The following is a 19,051-nucleotide window of genomic DNA, read 5'->3' on the forward strand; positions in this document are numbered from 1 at the left end:
GGTCTGTGATAGGGCAGTGTGTACATGGGCTGTGGGAGGAGAGTCAATGGGTGGGTAGTTTGCAGGGGCTGTTGAGTGGGAGGATTCTGTTATAAATTCACACTGACTTGAAACTCACTGAAATTGAACATGCCAGAATTGTGTGAACTAGAGTGGGCTATTTATCCGTGCCCTGTCTATGTGTTTGATACTCAGCCTGTTTCAGACATTCTCTCTCAGTCACTGTCGTTCTGTAACTTCAGTTTCAGGTCCTAAGAGAGCAAAACAAAAACAGAAAATGGTGAACATGCTCAGCAGGTCTGGCAGCATCTGTGGAGAGAGAGCTCACCTTTCAGGTCAATGACCTTTCATCACTTCTGATAGGAACAGGAGGAGGTCATTGAGCCCCTCGAGCTTGTTCTGACATTCAATGCGATTATGGCTGATCTGCGACCTAACTCCACAAACCCGCCTTTGCACTTAACATTTAATAACTTTAGTTAACAGAAATCTATCAATCTCCGATTTAAAATTAACAACTGACCCAGCATCAGTTGCCATTTGCAGACGAGAGTTTCAAATTTCTACCGCCCTTTGTGTGTAGAAGTGTTTCCTAATCTCACTCCTGGAAAGGTCTGGCTCTAATGTTTAGACTTGTGCCCCTAGTCCCAGACTCCCCAACCAGCGGGAATAGCTTTTCTCGATCTACCCTCTTTCTTCTCCTTAATATCCTGAAAACATTGATCAAATCACTCCTTAACCTTCTAAATTCCAGGGATTACATCCCTGGTTTGTGTAATCTCTCCTTGTAATTTAAGGGAAGGACCAAGAAAAAAAGGGAAGCTTATGACAGATACTGAGGGCTCAATACTGCCGAAACCCTGGAGAAGTGCAGGGGTGCAATTAAAAAGGATATTAGGAAAGTAACGACAGCTTGAAAACATTTTGGCAAGGAAACATAAGAAAATAAGAATTAGGAACAGGAGTAGGCCATCTAGCCCCTCGAGCCTGCTCCGCCATTCAACAAGATCATGGCTGATCTGGCCGTGGACTCAGCTCCACTTACCCGCCTGCTCCCCGTAACCCTTAATTCCCTTATTGATTAAAAATCTATCTATCTGTGACTTGAATACATTCAATGAGCTAACCTCAACTGCTTGCTTGGGCAGAGAATTCCACAGATTCACAACCCTGTGGGAGAAGAAATTCCTTCTCAACCCCGACCAGTGGAAACAACCTCTCTGCCTCTATCTTGTCTATCCCTTTCATTATTTTAAATGTTTCTATAAGATCACCCCTCATCCTTCTGAACTCCAATGAATAAAGACCCAGTTCACTCAATCTATCATCATAAGGTAACCCCCTTATCTCTGGAATCAGCCTAGTGAATCGTCTCTGTACCCCCTCCAAGGCTAGTATATCCTTCCTTAAGTAAGGTGACCAAAACTGCATGCAGTACTCCAGGTGCGGCCTCACCAATACCCTGTCCAGTTGCAGCAGGACCTCCCTGCTTTTGTACTCCATCCTTCTCGCAATGAAGGCCAACATTCCATTCGCCTTCCTGATTACCTGCTGCACCTGTAAACTAACTTTTTGGGAAAAAGAGTTTCATGCACAAGGATTCTAAAAGAGTTTCATGCACAAGGACCCCCAGGTCCCTCTGCACCGCAGCATGTTGTAATTTCTCCCCATTCAATTAATATTCCATTTTACTGGGTTTTTTTTCCAAGGTAGATGACCTCACACTTTCCGACATTGTATTCCATCTGCCAAACCTTAGCCCATTCGCTTAACCTATCAAAATCTCTTTGCAGCCTCTCTGTGTCCTCTATTTCCCACTAATCTTTGTGTCATCTGCAAATTTTGTTACACTACACTCTGTCCCCTCTTCCAGGTATTCTATGTATATTGTAAACTGTTGTGGTCCCAGCACCGATCCCTGTGGCACACCACTAACCACTGATTTCCAACCTGAAAAGGACCCAATTATCCCAACTCTCTGCTTTCTGTTAGCCAGCCAATTCTCTATCCGTGCTAATACATTTCCACTGACCCCGCGTACCTTTATCTTCTGCAGTAACCTTTTGTTTGACACCTTATCGAATGCCTTTTGGAAATCTAAATACACCACATCCATCGGTACACCTCTATCCACCATGCTCGCTATATCCTCAAAGAATTCCAGTAAATTAGTTAAACATGATTTCCCCTTCATGAATCCATGTTGCGTCTGCTTGATTGCACTATTCCTATCTAGATGTCCCGCTATTTCTTCCTTAATGATAGCTTCAAGCATTTTCCCCAAAGATGTTTTATAAATACATTAGGAGCAAGAGGATAACTAGAGAAAGAGTGGGGCCTATTAGAGACCATGAGGGTAATCTGTGTGTGGAGGCAGAAGATGTGGGTAGGGTTCTTAATGAATACAGTCAGCATGGATTTGTTAAGGGAAGGTTGTGTCTGACTAACTTGATTGAATTTTTCGAGGAGGTAACCAGGAGGGTCGATGATGTCGTGTATATGGATTTTAGCAAGGCGTTTGATAAGGTCCCACATGGCAGACTGGTCACGAGACTAACAGCCCATGGGATCCAGGGCAAAGTAGCAAGTTGGATCCAAAATTGTCTCAGAGGCAGGAAGCAAAGGGTAATGGTTGATGGGTGTTTTTGTGACTGGAAGGCTGTATCCAGTGGGGTACCGCAGGGCTCAGTACGGGGTCCCTTGTTTGTTGTGGTATATATCACTGACTTGGACTTGAATGTTGGGGGTATGATTAAGAAGTTTGCAGATGATACAAAAATTGGCCGTATGGTTGATAATGAAGAAGAAAGCTGTAGACTGCAGGAAGATATCAATGTACTGGTCAGATGGGCAGAACAGTGGCAAATGGAATTCAATCCGGAGAAGTGCGAGGTAATGCATTTGGGGAGGGCTAACAAGGCAAGGGAACATACATTAAATGATAGGACCCTGAGAAGTGTAGAGGAACAAAGGGACCTTGGAGTACAGATCCCTGAAGGTAGCAGGCCAGGTAGATAAGGTGGTTAAGAAGGTGGGGCACTGAGGTGAATGATCAGCCATGATCTTATGGAATGGTGGTGCAGGCTCGAAGGGCTGAATGGCCTACTCCTGCACCTATTTTCTATGTTTCTAGGAAGGCAAGTGAAATACTTGCCTTTATTAATTGAGGCATAGAATACAAGAGCGGGAGAGGGGGTTATGCTTAAACACTAGGCTACAGCTAGAGTACTGCGTGCAGTTTTGGTCACCACATTACAGGAGTGATGTGATTGCACTCGAGAGGGTACAGAGGAGATTTACGAGGATGTTGCCTGGACTGGAGAATTTTAGCTATGAGGAAAGATTGGATAGGCTGGGGTTGTTTTCTTTGGAACAGAGGAGGCTGAGGGGAGACCTTATTGAGGTGTATAAAAGTATGAGGGGCCTAGATAGAATGGATAGGAAGGACCTATTTCCTTAGTAGAGGGGTCAACAACCAGGGGGCATAGATTTTAAGTCATTGGTATAAGGTTTAGAGGGGATTTGAGGGGAAATGTCTTCACCCAGAGGGTGGTGGGGGTCTGGAACTCACTGCCTGAAAGGGTGGTAGAGGCAGAAACCCTCACCACATTTAAAAAGTACTTGGATGTGCACCTGAAGTGCCGTAACCTGCAGGGCTACGGACCCAGAGCTGGAAAGTGGGATTAGGCTGGGTAGCTCTTTGTCGGCCAGTGCGGACACGATGGGCCGAATGGCCTCCTCCTGTGCTGTAAATTTCTGTGATTTCTATGAACATTAGAGTCTGGTTATCATTTTGGTAAACCTATACCGCACTCTCTCCAAGGCTAATATACCCTCCCTGTTAGTGCGAATGTTCCCTCCAAGAATCACTCGTCACTCTGGGTCGGTTCCATACACCAAAACGGTTTATTACGTCGGCGGGGAGATGAAGCCACTGGTTCATCCAGGCACCTCTCTCCGCTGAACAAAGGATTTAATGGATTTTTATATGTTTTACAACAGTTTACTACAGTTACATCAGACCATTTCAGCTGGACACTATCCAATCATATTGATTACAGATTACATATAGATTCAATTAGACCAATAGAATTGGTTTCTAAACATTAGGTTGCTAAGGGTTACTCATGGTCTTGTGACATTGTCCAGGCCCCCCCCTGATCTTACTGTCCTTGGGTGCTGTTTTTGGGTAGATTCCTTATCTTAATCCTGTTACAGGAGTACTATTCTATCATTCTACTGGGACATCTTGTCTGGGACCTGGACGCCTGTTGATTAGAGACATCTGCTGAGCTGGTCTTTACTGTGTATTCCCGTGTGAGGAACGGCAATTATCAGTAACTAGGAATGCTAGCTGCACTCCCTTAGTGCTTTGCTGAATCGCTGGCAGCCACCTTCATACATATCCTGCCACCATTTTATACACACATATTTAATTCTAACATTATGCCACCGGTGCCTTTGCTCTATGGAAACACTCTTCAACACTCCCCAAGGTGTGGGCCCAGAACGGCTCACAGTGCTCCAGGTGTGGTCTAACCAGGGCTTTGTCCAGCTACAGCATAACGTATGGTGAACCTTTTATAAAACACGGGTTCGGCCTCAACTCAAGTATTGTGTCCAATTCTGGGCACTTTAGGAAGGATGTGAAGGGCTTGGAGAAGGTGCAGAAAATATTTACGAGAATGGTTCCAGAGATGAGGGGCTTCAGTTACGTGGATAGACTGGAGAAGCTGGGGTTGTTCTCCTTTAGAGCAGAAATGGTTGAGAGGAAATTTGATAGAGATGTTCAAAGTCATGTAGGGTCTAGACAGAGTAGATAGAGAGACACTGTTCCCATTGGCGGAAGGGTCGCAGACCAGAGGACACAGATTTAAGGTGATTGGCAATAAAAACAAAGAACATAAGAAATAGGAGCAGGAGCAGGCCATTCGGCCCCTTGAGCCTGCTCCGTTATTTAATAAGATCATCTGATCATGGACTCAAGCTCCACTTCCCTGTCTGCTCCCCATAACCCTTTATTCCCTTATCGTTCAAAAATCTGTCTATGTTCGCCTTAAATTTATTTAATTTTCAAGGCGACATGACGAAAAACTTTTTTACGTGTGAATGGTTAAAATCTAAAATGCACGGCCTGAAAGGGTGGTGGAGGCAGATTCAGTTGTGACTTTCAAAAGGGAATTGGATAAGTAAGTGAAAGAAATGTTTGTTGCAGGACTATGGGGAAAGGGTTGGAGGGAGAGTGGGACTGGCTGCGGTGCTCTTGCAGAGAGCCGGCACGGGCTCGACAGGCCCAATGGCCGCCTGTGCTGGAACCATTCTATGGCTGTGCGGCCCATTCAAACTTCCGTGCAGGGGCAGTTTCTTGTACGTTAAAGCCGGTGAGCGGCCTGCAGAGGACCTCCAGACCGCGCGGCTTAGCGGGAACATTGGTGATCAGTCAACAATTCCATTATCGTATCGTCTTGACTACCAGGAAGGTAGCAGGTGAACTAGATGGACCCTGGTTTTCCTTGGCCCAGCAATTGCTCTGTTCGTTAATACGTCGCTGGTGTAGCCAGTGGGACTGACTGTTCATCTTGTACCAACAGCACCCGATGATGGACAGTCTGGACCCTCCCCAGCTGAGGAAACGGTGGGAGTCCAGGTGGCAGGGGACCGACTGGATAATTTGGAATTGGAGTGTAGAAGGATTACCGAGGGTGTTGAGGTGAGTGATTCTGATCCACGTCAATAGACCTGGAGCAGCCACACTGAAAATATCCCCCTGTGCTTCTCTTTCAATCTTCATTTGTTTATTGAGCTCCGTCTGCCGCCCGGGAAGCGAGTCCGCAGTTCCTCGGTGGTGTAACTTCTTGTGTCTTTACCCATTACTCCTCTGTAGAACCTGTCACTGGCGGCTACCGACTGTGTGCAGGGCGCAGGAGTGTCCTTAACGCAGGGCGCAGGAGTGTCCTTAACGCAGGACGTCTCCAGCGGGCAATGGCCGATTGTCCTTCAACCCATGGAGAAGGAGACCACAAACAAACTTTCAGCAGAAGGACTGAGCAACCCAGGTAAGGTTATAAAAACCTAAGAATCAGGAGCAGGAGTCGGCCATTCGGCCCCTCGAGCCTGCTCTGCCATTCAATAAGATCATGGCTGATCTTCTATAGCAGCTCCACTTTCCTGCACTGTCCCCATTGGATCACACCTCACGCACATACGCAAAGGGTCTTAGGATTTGTACGGTATTTTATTAAAGAACTATAGTACGGTTAAGATGGGTATAGACACACCACCCGGGTCAGTTGAGAGCCGTCAACACGGAGCCAAACGACTGGAAGGATGGACAGACAGACACATGTCGAGACAGAGCGGTGGTCTTAGATTGGTGGATCCCTGCAGCCTGGGTTGTTCCTGGAGCTGTCGCAGGTGTTCTGCCGTTAGCCCAGCATTGATCTACCTCCGAGGTTAAGACTTGATGAAGGTGTTAGGCTATTTAGCCAGCATTCATCCACTCTGAGAAAACCTCTGCCCCTCACTGCCTGCTTTCCCCTCTCGGTCACCTATTTTTATACTTTATTTCGATGGGCTGGTGGATACCTGGTGTTAATCATTACCGGGGAGAGGATATCACTGACAATCCCTTCCCATCGAGCAACAGCAGTTTCTTTCCTATCTCTGTGCTGAATGTCTCGTTCTATTTCTTAAGGACACTTTATTGCTTCACTGGTCCCATGCTAACTGACTTTGGGTCTCCTAGGAGTAATTTGTTTATTAGAATATAAGAACATAAGAAATAGGAGCAGGAGTCGGCCATTTGGCCCCTCGAGCCTGCTCCACCATTCAATACGATCGTGGCTGATCTGATCACGCTCCCATTAACCCTTTACTCCCTTATCTTTCAAAAATCTGTCTATCTCCACCTTAAATATATTCAATGACCCAGCCTCCACAGCTCTCTGGGGCAGACAGTTCCACTGATTTACAACCCTCAGAGAAGAAATTTCTCTCATCTCAGTTTTAACTAGACGGCCTCTTATTCTGAGACTATGTCCCCTAATTTTAGTTTCCCCTGAGTGGAAATATCTTCTCTGCATCCACCTGGTCGAGCCCCCTCATTATCTTACATGTTTCAATAAGATCACCTCTCATTCTTCTGAACTCCAATGAATATAGGCCCAACCTACTCAACCTTTCCTCATAAGTCAACCCCCTCATCTCCGGAATCAATCTAGTGAACCTTCTCTGAACTGCCTCCAATGCAAGTATATCCTTCCTTAAATAAGGAGACCAAAACTGTACGCAGTACTCCAGGTGTGGCCTCACCAATACCCTGTACAGTTGTAGCAGGACTTCTCTGCTTTTATACTCTATCCCCCTTGCAATAAAGGCCATCATTCCATTTGCCTTCCTGATCACTTGCTGTACATAGAAACATAGAAACATAGAAAATAGGTGCAGGAGCAGGCCATTCAGCCCTTCTAGCCTGCACCGCCATTCAATGAGTTCATGGCTGAACATGAAACTTCAGTACCCCCTTCCTGCTTTCACGCCATACCCCTTGATCCCCCAAGTAGTAAGGACTTCATCTAACTCCCTTTTGAATATATTTAGTGAATTGGCCTCAACTACTTTCTGTGGTAGAGAATTCCACAGGTTCACCACTCTCTCTGGGTGAAGAAGTTTCTCCTTATTTCAGTCCTAAATGGCTTACCTCTTATCCTTAGACTGTGACCCCTGGTTCTGGACTTCCCCAACATTGGGAACATTCTTCCTGCATCCAACCTGTCCAAACCGTCAGAATTTTAAACGTTTCTATGAGGTCCCCTCTCACTGTTCTGAACTCCAGTGAATACAAGCCCAGTTGATCCAGTCTTTCTTGATAGGTCAGTCCCACCATCCCGGGAATCAGTCTGGTGAATCTTCGCTGCACTCCCTCAATAGCAAGAATGTCCTTCCTCAAGTTAGGAGACCAAAACTGTACACAATACTCCAGGTGTGGCCTCACCAAGGCCCTGTACAACTGTAGCAACACCTCCCTACCCCTGTACTCAAATCCCCTCGCTATGAAGGCCAACATGCCATTTGCTTTCTTAACCGCCTGCTGTACCTGCATGCCAACCTTCAATGACTGATGTACCATGACACCCAGGTCTCGTTGCACCTTCCCTTTTCCTAATCTGTCACCATTCAGATAATAGTCTGTCTCTCTGTTTTTACCACCAAAGTGGATAACCTCACATTTATCCACATTATACTTCATCTGCCACGCATTTGCCCACTCACCTAACCTATCCAAGTCACTCTGCAGCCTCATAGCATCCTCCTCGCAGCTCACACTGCCACCCAACTTAGTGTCATCCGCAAATTTGGAGATACTACATTTAATCCCCTCGTCTAAATCATTAATGTACAATGTAAACAGCTGGGGCCCCAGCACAGAACCTTGCGGTACCCCACTAGTCACTGCCTGCCATTCCGAAAAGTACCCATTTACTCCTATTCTTTGCTTCCTGTCTGACAACCAGTTCTCAATCCACGTCAGCACACTACCTCCAATCCCATGTGCTTTAACTTTGCACATCAATCTCCTGTGTGGGACCTTGTCGAAAGCCTTCTGAAAGTCCAAATATACCACATCAACTGGTACTCCTTTGTCCACTTTATTGGAAACATCCTCAAAAAATTCCAGAAGATTTGTCAAGCATGATCTCCCTTTCACAAATCCATGCTGACTTGGACCTATCATGTCACCATTTTCCAAATGCGCTGCTATGACATCCTTAATAATTGATTCCATCATTTTACCCACTACTGAGGTCAGGCTGACCGGTCTATAATTCCCTGCTTTCTCTCTCCCTCCTTTTTTAAAAAGTGGGGTTACATTGGCTACCCTCCACTCGATAGGAACTGATCCAGAGTCAATGGAATGTTGGAAAATGACTGTCAATGCATCCGCTATTTCCAAGGCCACCTCCTTAAGTACTCTGGGATGCAGCCCATCAGGCCCTGGGGATTTATCGGCCTTCAATCCCATCAATTTCCCCAACACAATTTCCCGACTAATGAAGATTTCCCTCAGTTCCTCCTCCTTACTAGACCCTCTGACCACTTTTATATCCGGAAGGTTGTTTGTGTCCTCCTTAGTGACTACTGAACCAAAGTACTTGTTCAATTGGTCTGCCATTTCTTTGTTCCCCGTTATGACTTCCCCTGATTCTGACTGCAGGGGACCTACGTTTGTCTTTACTAACCTTTTTCTCTTTACATACCTATAGAAACTTTTGCAATCCGCCTTAATGTTCCCTGCAAGCTTCTTCTCGTACTCCATTTTCCCTGCCCTAATCAAACCCTTTGTCCTCCTCTGCTGAGTTCTAAATTTCTCCCAGTCCCCAGGTTCGCTGCTATTTCTGGCCAATTTGTATGCCATTTCCTTGGCTTTAATACTATCCCTGATTTCCCTAGATAGCCACGGTTGAGCCACCTTCCCTTTTTTATTTTTACGCCAGACAGGAATGTACAATTGTTGTAATTCATCCATGCGGTCTCTAAATGTCTGCCATTGCCCATCCACAGTCAACCCCTTAAGTATCATTAGCCAATCTATCTTAGCCAATTCATGCCTCATACCTTCAAAGTTACCCTTCTTTAAGTTCTGGACCATGGTCTCTGAATTAACTGTTTCATTCTCCATCCTAATGCAGAATTCCACCATATTATGGTCACTCTTCCCCAAGGGGCCTCGCACAACGAGATTGCTAATTAATCCTCTCTCATTACACAACACCCAGTCTAAGATGGCCTCCCCCCTAGTTGGTTCCTCGACATATTGGTCTAGAAAACCATCCCTTATGCACTCCAGGAAATTCTCCTCCACCGTATTGCTTCCAGTTTGGCTGGCCCAATCTATGTGCATATTAAAGTCACCCATTATAACTGCTGCACCTTTATTGCATGCACTCCTAATTTCCTGTTTGATGCCCTCCCCAACATCACTACTACTGTTTGGAGGTCTGTACACAACTCCCACTAACGTTTTTTGCCCTTTGGTATTCTGCAGCTCTACCCATATAGATTCCACATCATCCAAGCTAATGTCTTTCCTAACTATTGCATTAATCTCCTCTTTAACCAGCAATGCTACCCCACTTCCTTTTCCTTTTTATTCTATCCTTCCTGAATGTTGAATACCCCTGGATGTTGAGTTCCCAGCCCTGATCATCCTGGAGCCACGTCTCCGTAATCCCAATCACATCATATTTGTTAACATCTATTTGCACAGTTAATTCATCCACCTTATTGCGGATACTCCTTGCATTAAGACACAAAGCCTTCAGGCTTGCTTTTTTAACACCCTTTGTCCTTTTAGAATTTTGCTGTACAGTGGCCCTTTTTGTTCTTTGCCTTGGGTTTCTCTGCCCTCTACTTTTCCTCATCTCCTTTCTGTCTTTTGCTTTTGCCTCATTTTTGTTTCCCTCTGTCTCCCTGCATAGGTTCCCATCCCCCTGCAATATTAGTTTAACTCCTCCCCAACAGCACTAGCAAACACTCTCCCTAGGACATTGGTTCTGGTCCTGCCCAGGTGCAGACCATCCGGTTTGTACTGGTCCCACCTCCCCCAGAACCGGTTCCAATGCCCCAGGAATTTGAATCCCTCCCTGCTGCACCACTGCTCAAGCCATGTATTCATCTGCGCTATCCTGTGATTCCTACTCTGACTAGGACGTGGCACTGGTAGCAATCCCGAGATTACTACTTTTGAGGTCCTACTTTTTAATTTAGCTCCTAGCTCCTTAAATTCTTTTCGTAGGACCTCATCCCTTTTTTTACCTATGTCGTTGGTACCAATGTGCACCACGACAACTGGCTGTTCTCCCTCCCATTTCAGAATGTCCTGCACCTGCATACTAACTTTTTGTGTTTCATGCACAAGGACCCCCAGGTCCCTCTGTACTGCGGCACTTTGCAATTTTTCTCCATTTAAATTATAATTTGCTTTTGTACTTTTTCTGCCAAAGTGGATAACCTCACATTTTCCTACATTATACTCCATCTGCCAATTTTTGCCCATTTAGCCTGTCGTTATCCCTTTGTAGATTTTGTGTGTCCTCACAATTTGCTTTCCCACCCATCTTTGTATCATCAGCAAACTTGGCTACATTACACTCGGTCCCTTCATCCAAAATCATTAATACAGATTGTAAATAGTTGAGGCCCCAGCACTGATCCCTGTGGCACCCCACTAGTCACTGTTTGCCAACCGGAAAATGATCCATTTATCCCGACTCTCTGTTTTCTGTTAGTTAGCCGATCCTCTATCCATGCTAATATATTACCTCCAACCTGTGAACTTTTATCTTGTGCAGTAACCTTTTATGTGGCACCTTGTCAAATGCCTTCTGGAAATCCAAATACACCACATCCACTGGTTCCTCCTTATCCACCCTGCTTGTTACATCCTCCAAGAGCTCCAGCAAATTTGTCAAACATGATATCCCTTTCATAAAACCATGCTGACTCTGCTTGATTGAATTATGCTTTTCCAAATTTCCTGCTACTGCTTCTTTAATAATGGACTCCAGCATTTTCCCAACGACAGATGTTAGGCTAACTGGTCTATAGTTTCCTGCTCTCTGTTTGTCTCCTTTTTTAAATAGTGGCGTTACATTTGCGGTTTTCCAACCAGCTGGGACCGCCCCAGAATCCAGGGAATTTTGGTAGTAACTAATCCATCACTATCTCTGCAGCCACTTCTTTTAAGACCCGAGGATGTAAGGCATCAGGTCCAGAGGACTTGTTCACCTTTAGTCCCATTATTTTACCGAGTACTACTTCATTAGTGATAGTGATTGTATTAAGTTCCTCCCTCCTTATAGCCCCCTGATAATCCACTATTGGGATATTTTTAATGTCTTCTACTGTGAAGACCGATACAAAATATTTATTCAAAGTCTCTGCCATTTCCCTGTTCCACATTATTAATTCCCCAGTCTCATCCTCCAGGGGACCAACATTTACTTTAGTCACTCTTTTCCTTTTTATGTACCTGTAGAAACTTTTACTATCTCTTTTTATATTTCATGCTAGTTTGCTTTCATAATCTATCTTCCCTCATAGAAACATAGAAAAAGGAAATTTACAGCGCAGAAGGAGGCCATTCCGGGCCATCGTGTCCGCGCCGGCCAGCCCTTGGTCAGCAGCCCGAAAGGTTACATATCAACCTCTGAACAATGACGAAAAGGCAAAGAGCACCCAGCCCAACCAGTCCACCTCACCACAACTGCGACACCCCTTACACTGAAACATTCTACACTCCACCCCAACCGGAGCCATGTGATCTCCTGGGAGAGGAAAAAACCAGATACAAACCCAGGCCAATTTAGGGAGAAAAAAATCTGGGGAAATTCCTCTCTGACCCATCCAGGCGATCGACACTAGTCCAGGAGATCACCCTGGCCGTATTCTATTCCCTGCAGTACTTACCATTATATCTGCGCCATTCAACAAAAGGTCATCCAGATTAATCCCAATTACCAGCTCTGGGTCCGTAACCCTGTAGGTTACTGCACTTTAAGGGCCCATCCAACCATCTCCTAAAAGTGGTGAGGGTTTCTGCATCCACCACTCTTCCAGACAGCGAGTTCCAGATCCCCACAGCCCTCTGCGTAAAGAAGCCCCCCACTCAAATCCCCTCTAAACCTTCCACCAACCATCTTAAGACTATGCCCCCTCGTAATAGACCCCTCCACCAATGAAAATAGACCCTTACTATCCACTATGTCCAGGCCCCTCAATATATTGTACACCTCGATGAGGTCTCCACTCAACCTCCTCTGTCCCAATGAGAACAAACCCAGCCTATCCAATCTGTGCTCATAACTGGATTCTCCATTCCAGGCAGCATCCTAGTAAATCTCCTCTGCACCCTCTCCAGTGCAATCACGTCCTTCCTATAATACAGCGACCAGAACTGCACGCAATACTCCAGCTGTGGCCTAACCAAAGTATTACATAATTTAAGCATAACCCCCCCTGCTCTTATATTCTATGCCTCGGCCAATAAAGGCAAGCATTCCGTATGCCTTCTTAACCACCTTATCCACCTGGCCTGCTACTTTCAGGGATCTGTGGACAAGCACTCCAAGGTCCCTTTGTTCATCTACACTATTAAGTGGCCTACTGCTTAATGTGTATACCCTTTCCTTATTAGCCCTCCCAATGTGCATCACCTCACACTTCTCTGAATTAAATTCCATTTGCCACTGCTCTGCCCACCTGACCAGTAGATTGATATCCTCCTGCAGCCCGTGACTTTCCTCTTCATTATCAACCACACAGCCAATTTTAGTGTTGTCTGCAAACTTTTTAATCATACTCCCTATATTCAAGTCTAAATCGTTGATATACACCACAAAAAGCAAGGGTCCCAGTACTGAGCCCTGTGGTACCCCACTGGAAATATCCTTCCAGTCACAAAAACACCCATCAATCATTACCCTTTGCTTCCTACCTCCAAGCCAATTTTGGATCCAACTTGACACTTTGCCCTGTATCCCATGGGCTTTAACCTTCATGACCAGTCGACCATGTGGGACCTTATCAAAAGCCTTGCTAAAGTCCATATATACTACATCGTACTCACTACCCTCATCAATCTTCTTGGTTAGCTCCTCAAAAAATTCAATCAGGTTAGTCAGACACGATCTTCCCTTAACAAATCCGTGCTGACTGTCCCTAAATAATCCTTGCCTTTCCAAATGCAGATTTATCCTGTCTTTCAGGATTTTTTCCAATAATTTTCCCACCACTGAGGTTAGGCTGACAGGCCTGTAATTACTCGGCCTATCCCTTTCTCCCTTCTTAAACAAGAGTACTACATTAGCAGTCCTCCAATCCTCCGGCACCATGCCCAGATCCAAAGAGGACTGGAAAATGATGGTCAAGGCCTCTGCTATTTCCTCTTTTACTTCGCTCAACAGCCTGGGATGCATTTCATCTGGGCCTGGGGACTTATCTACTTTCAAAGCTGCTAAACCCTTTAATAGTTCCTCCCTCACTATATTTATTTCATCGAGAATATCACACTCCTCCTCGATAGGTGTCTGCATTACCCCTTTCCTTTGCGAAAACACACAAAGTATTCATTAAGAACCCTCCCAACATCTTCCGCCTCCACACAAAGATTACTCTCTTGGTCTTTAATCGGCCCTACCCTTTCTTTAGTTACCTTCTTACTCTTAATATATTTATAAAACATCTTAGGGTTTTCCTTAATTTTACAGGCCAAGAATTTCTCGTGCTCTCTCTTAGCATTCCTAATATCCTTTTTATTTTTGCCTCTAAACTTTCTATATTCCTCTAAAGATTCTATAGTATTTAGCCGTTGATATATGACATAAGCGTCCCTTTTTTTCTTAATCCTCCCCTGTAAGTCCCTAGACATCCAAGGGGGCTCTAGAATTATTTTTCCCAGCCTTTTTCTTTAAGGGCACATGTTTGGCCTGAGCCTTCCGGATCTCCTCCTTGAATGCCTCCCACTGTTCTGACACTGATTTACCCACAAGTAGCTGTTTCCAGTCCACTATGGCCAAATCACTCCTTAACTTAGCAAAATTAGCTTTTCCCCAATTCGTAACTTTTATTTCAGGCCTATTCTTGTCCTTATCCATAACCAACTTGAATCTGACTGAATTATGGTCACTGGTACCCAAGTGCTCTCCCACGAATACCCCTTCAACCTGCCCAGCTTCATTCCCCAAAACTAAATCCAGAACCGCCCCCTCTCGTGTTGGGCTTGCTACGTACTGACTAAAAAAGTTATTTTGAAAGCATTTGAAGAATTCCGCACCCTCTATACACTTCACACTAAATCAGTATTTGGATAGTTAAAATCTCCTGCTATTACTACCCTATGGTTTTTAGACTTCTCAGTAATTTGCCGACATATTTGCTCCTCTATCTCCCTCCCACTGTTTGGGGGTCTATAATACACGCCCAGCAGTGTGATCGCCCCTTGTTTAATTTTCACTTCGACCCATAGGGCCTCATTTGATGATCCCTCCTCACTGCTGTAATAGTTTCTTTAATCAGTACCGTAACCCCCCACCCCACCTGTTTACCTGTCTTGTCTAAAAATCCTGTAGCCAGGAATATTGATCTGCCAAACCTGCCCCTCTTTCAGCCATGTTTCTGTAATGTCTATAATGTCACACTCCCAAGTGTCTACCTGCGCTCTTAGCTCATCCGCCTTATTCACTATACTCCTTGCATTGAAGTATTTACCACAGGAAGACCTCCTTGCTCACTACTTACTAAACCCTATTTCCTCTGTCTTACAGATTCGCTTTCTAGATTCTTGCTATCCAACTTCTGCTTTACTTCCTTCCCTTTTGAATTTGTTCTCAGGTTCCCAGCCCCCTGCCAAGCCAGTTTAAACTCTCCCCAACAGCAAAACTCCCCGCGAGGATATTGGTTCCGGCTCTGTTGAGGTGCAACCCGTCCGGTTTGTACAGGTCCCATCTCCCCCAGAAACAGTCCCAATGCCTCAGGAATTTAAAGCCCTCCCTCCAGCCACGTGTTCATCCTCTCTATCATCTATTCTTGTACTCATTAGCACGTGGTACCGGTAGTAACCTGGAGAATACTACCTTTGAAGTCCTAACCTTTAATTTTCTTCCTAGCTCCCTGAATTCTTCCTGTAGGACCTCAACCCTCATTTGACCTATGTTGTTGGTCCCGATATGGACCACGACCTCTAGCTGTTTACCCTCCCCACCTCCCCCCCCCCCCCCCACCCCCAGGATGCCCTGTGTCCGCTCTGTGACATCCTTGACCCTGACACCAGGGAGGCACAAAACCATTCGGGAGTCACGTCTCCGGCCGCAGGAACGCCTGTCTGTTCCCCTAACTATAGACTCCCCGATCACCAGCAGCTCTTTTGTTCTTTGTCCCTTCCCCCTGTGCAGCTGAGCCTCCCATGGTGCCTTGGAATTGGCTCTGGCTGCACTCCCCAGAGGCACCATCGCCCTTACTGATACTCAGAAGTGAATATCAGTTTGAAAGTAAGATGGACTCACGGGGGGACTCCTGCGTTACCTGCCGAGCACACTTACCGTGTCTGGTGGTCACCCACTCCCCCTCTACCTGCACACCTTTAAACTGTGGGATGACCACCTCCTGAAACGGGCTATCCATGTAGCTCTCAGCCTCGCGGATGCACCGTACTGACTCCACCCCTGCTCCAGCTCTGAAACACGGAGCTCGAACAGTTGAAGCTGGAGACACCTCCTGCACACAGGGTTGTCTAGGCTGCGTGAAGCATCCAGGACTTCCCACATGTCGCAGGATGTGCACTCCACGGGGCTGAGCTGCCCTGCCATCCCTCGAGTTAGCCTTATCTAGTTTAAAATCAACTTAAAAAGTAATAGAGAAAAGAGAGCTACTTATTATTTTGTTAGTTCTTTGCTGGCTTTTAAAAGTTTCCCAATCCTCCGGCCTCCCACTAATCTTGGCCACATTGTTTGCCTTTTTTTCAATTTGATACCATCCCTTATTTCCTTAGTTAGCCACGGATGTTTATCCTTTCTCTTAGTCTTTCCTTCTCATTGGGATATATTTTTATTGCGAGTTATGAAATATCTCCTTAAATGTCTGCCACTGCTCATCAACTGTCCCACACTTTAATCTATTTTCCCAGTCCACTTTAGCCAACTTTACCCTCATACCTTTGTAGTCTCCTTTGTTAAAGCTTAGGACCCTGGTTAGAGATCCAACTTTCTCACCCTCCAACTGAATTTGAAATTCAACCGTGTTATGGTCACTCATTCCTAGAGGATCCTTTACTACGAGATAATTTATTAATCCTGTCTCATTACACAGGACCAGATCTAAGATAGCCTGCTCCCTGGTTGATTCTGCAATGTACTGTTCAAGGAAACTATCCCGGATACACTCTATGAACTCTTCCTCAAGGCTACCCTGGCCAATTTGCTTTGTCCAATCAATATAGAGGTTAAAATCGCCCATGGTTATTGCCGTTCCTTTTTTACAAGCCTCCATTATTTCTTGATTTATACTCCGTCCAACAGTGTAGCTACTGTTAGGAGTACTACAGACAATGCCCATTTGAATCTTTGTGCCGTCAACTCATCTATTTTGTTACGAATGCTGCGTGCATTCAGTTAGAGAGCTTTTAAATGTGTTTTTTTACCATTTTTTTCTGCTTTGACCCCACTTTCTGATTCACCTTCCTGTCATACTCTGGTTCCCCCTTATCAATTTAATGTCCGGGGAGGTTCGTCCTTGTGTTAGCTATTTGCTCTCTGCCCTTATCGAATGTGGCTGCATTTCTTGCAGTCATTCCCCAGCTGCTGGGCAGTGAAGCCTTTTTCTTTAGGTTTATTATCCCTTTTTGTAACTTGCAATTCCTTTGGATTTAAACCCCTACTTTTAGATTGAACTATTTCTTACATCTTGATTCCCTTAATATCTAAAAATCTATCGATCTCAGCCTTGAATATATTCAGCGACTGAGCCTCCACAGCCCTCTGGGACAGAGAATTCCAAAGATTCACCACCCTCTGAGTGAAGAAATTCCTTCTCATCTCAGTCCTAAATGTCCGACCCCTTATCCTGAGACTGTGACCCCTGGTTCTAGACTCCCCAGCCCGGGGGAAACACCCTCCCTGCATCTACCCTGTCAATCCCTGTAAGAATGTTGTATGTTTCAATGAGATCACCTCTCATTCTTCTAAACTCTACAGAATATCGGCCCAGTCTGCTCAATCTCACCTCATAGGACAATCCCCCCCATCCCAGGAATCAGTCTGGTGAACTTTCGTTGCACTTCCTCTATGGCAAATATATCCTTCCTTAGGTAAGGAGACCGACACTGTACACAATACTCCAGGTGTGGTCTCAGCAGGGCCCGATATAATTGCAGTAAGACATCTTTACTCTTATACTCAAATCCTCCTGTAATAAAGGCCAACATACCATTTGCTTTAATCACTTGCTGTACCTGCAGGTTAACTTTCAGTGATTGGTGTACAAGGACACCCAGGTCCCTCTGAACACCAACATTTCCCAATCTCTCACCATTTAAATAATACTCTGCTGTTCTATTTTCCTACCAAAGTGGATAACTTCACATTTCTCCACATTATATTCCATTTGCCATGGTTTTGCCCACTCACTTAGCCTGTCGTATCCCCTTGAAGCCTCTTTGCATCCTCCTCACAACTTACATTCCCATCGAGCTTTGTACCATCAGCAAACTTGGATATATTACATTCGGTCCCCTCATCCAAATCATTGATACAGATTGTGAATAGTTGGGGCCCAAGCTCCGATCCTTGCGGTACCCCACTAGTTACAGCCCGCCAACCCGAAAATTATCCGTTTATTGCTACTCACTGTTTTCTCTCCGTTAACCAATCCTCAGTCCATGCCAGTATATTATTCCTAATCCCATGAGCCTTAATTTTGTTTAATGACCTCTTGTGTGGCACCTTATCAAATGCCTTCTGAAAATCCAAATACACCACATCCACTGGTTCCCCCTTATCTATTCTACTAGTTACAAACTCAAAAAACTCGAACAGATTTGTCAAACATGATTTCCCTTTCCTAAATCCGTGTTGACTCTGCCCAATCCTATTATTATTTTCTAAGTGCCCTGTTACCACGTCTTTAATAATAGATTCTAGCATTTACCCTACTACTGATGTCAGGCTAACTGGTCTGTAGTTCCCTGTTTTCTCTCTCCCTCCTTTCTTAAATAGCAGGGTTACATTTGCTGCCTTCCAATCTGCGGGAACCGTTCTAGAATCTATGGAATTCTGGAAGATGACAACCAATGCATCCACTTGCTCTATAGCCACCTCTTTCAAAACCCCAGGATGTAGGCCATCAGGTCCAGGGGATTTATCGCTTTCAGTTCCATTAATTTCTCCAGTACTATCGTTTTACTAATACTAATTTCTTTCAGTTCCACATTCTTGCTGGATCCTTGGTTCTCCACTATTTCCGGGAGTTTTAATTTCTCTGCCATTTCCTTATTCCCCAT

General features: G+C 45.2%; 1 protein-coding gene across 3 annotated transcripts in view; it reads left to right on the forward strand.

The window, feature by feature from the left end:
• Positions 1-19,051, forward strand: part of LOC139262808 (LON peptidase N-terminal domain and RING finger protein 1-like) — a 175,936-nt gene that overhangs the window by 128,760 nt on the left and 28,125 nt on the right. For 2 of the 3 annotated variants that reach the window (XM_070877963.1, XM_070877961.1), the window contains 2 exons: positions 5,592-5,710; positions 5,885-6,056. In XM_070877963.1, the coding sequence (XP_070734064.1) occupies positions 5,592-5,710; positions 5,885-6,056 (291 nt within the window). Of the gene's footprint in view, positions 1-114; positions 336-5,591; positions 5,711-5,884; positions 6,057-19,051 lie in introns of those variants that run through there. The other variant, XM_070877962.1, reaches the window with a different exon arrangement.

Source organism: Pristiophorus japonicus, chromosome 4 (assembly GCF_044704955.1).
Source record: "Pristiophorus japonicus isolate sPriJap1 chromosome 4, sPriJap1.hap1, whole genome shotgun sequence".
In the NCBI taxonomy this organism is placed as follows: domain Eukaryota; kingdom Metazoa; phylum Chordata; class Chondrichthyes; family Pristiophoridae; genus Pristiophorus; species Pristiophorus japonicus.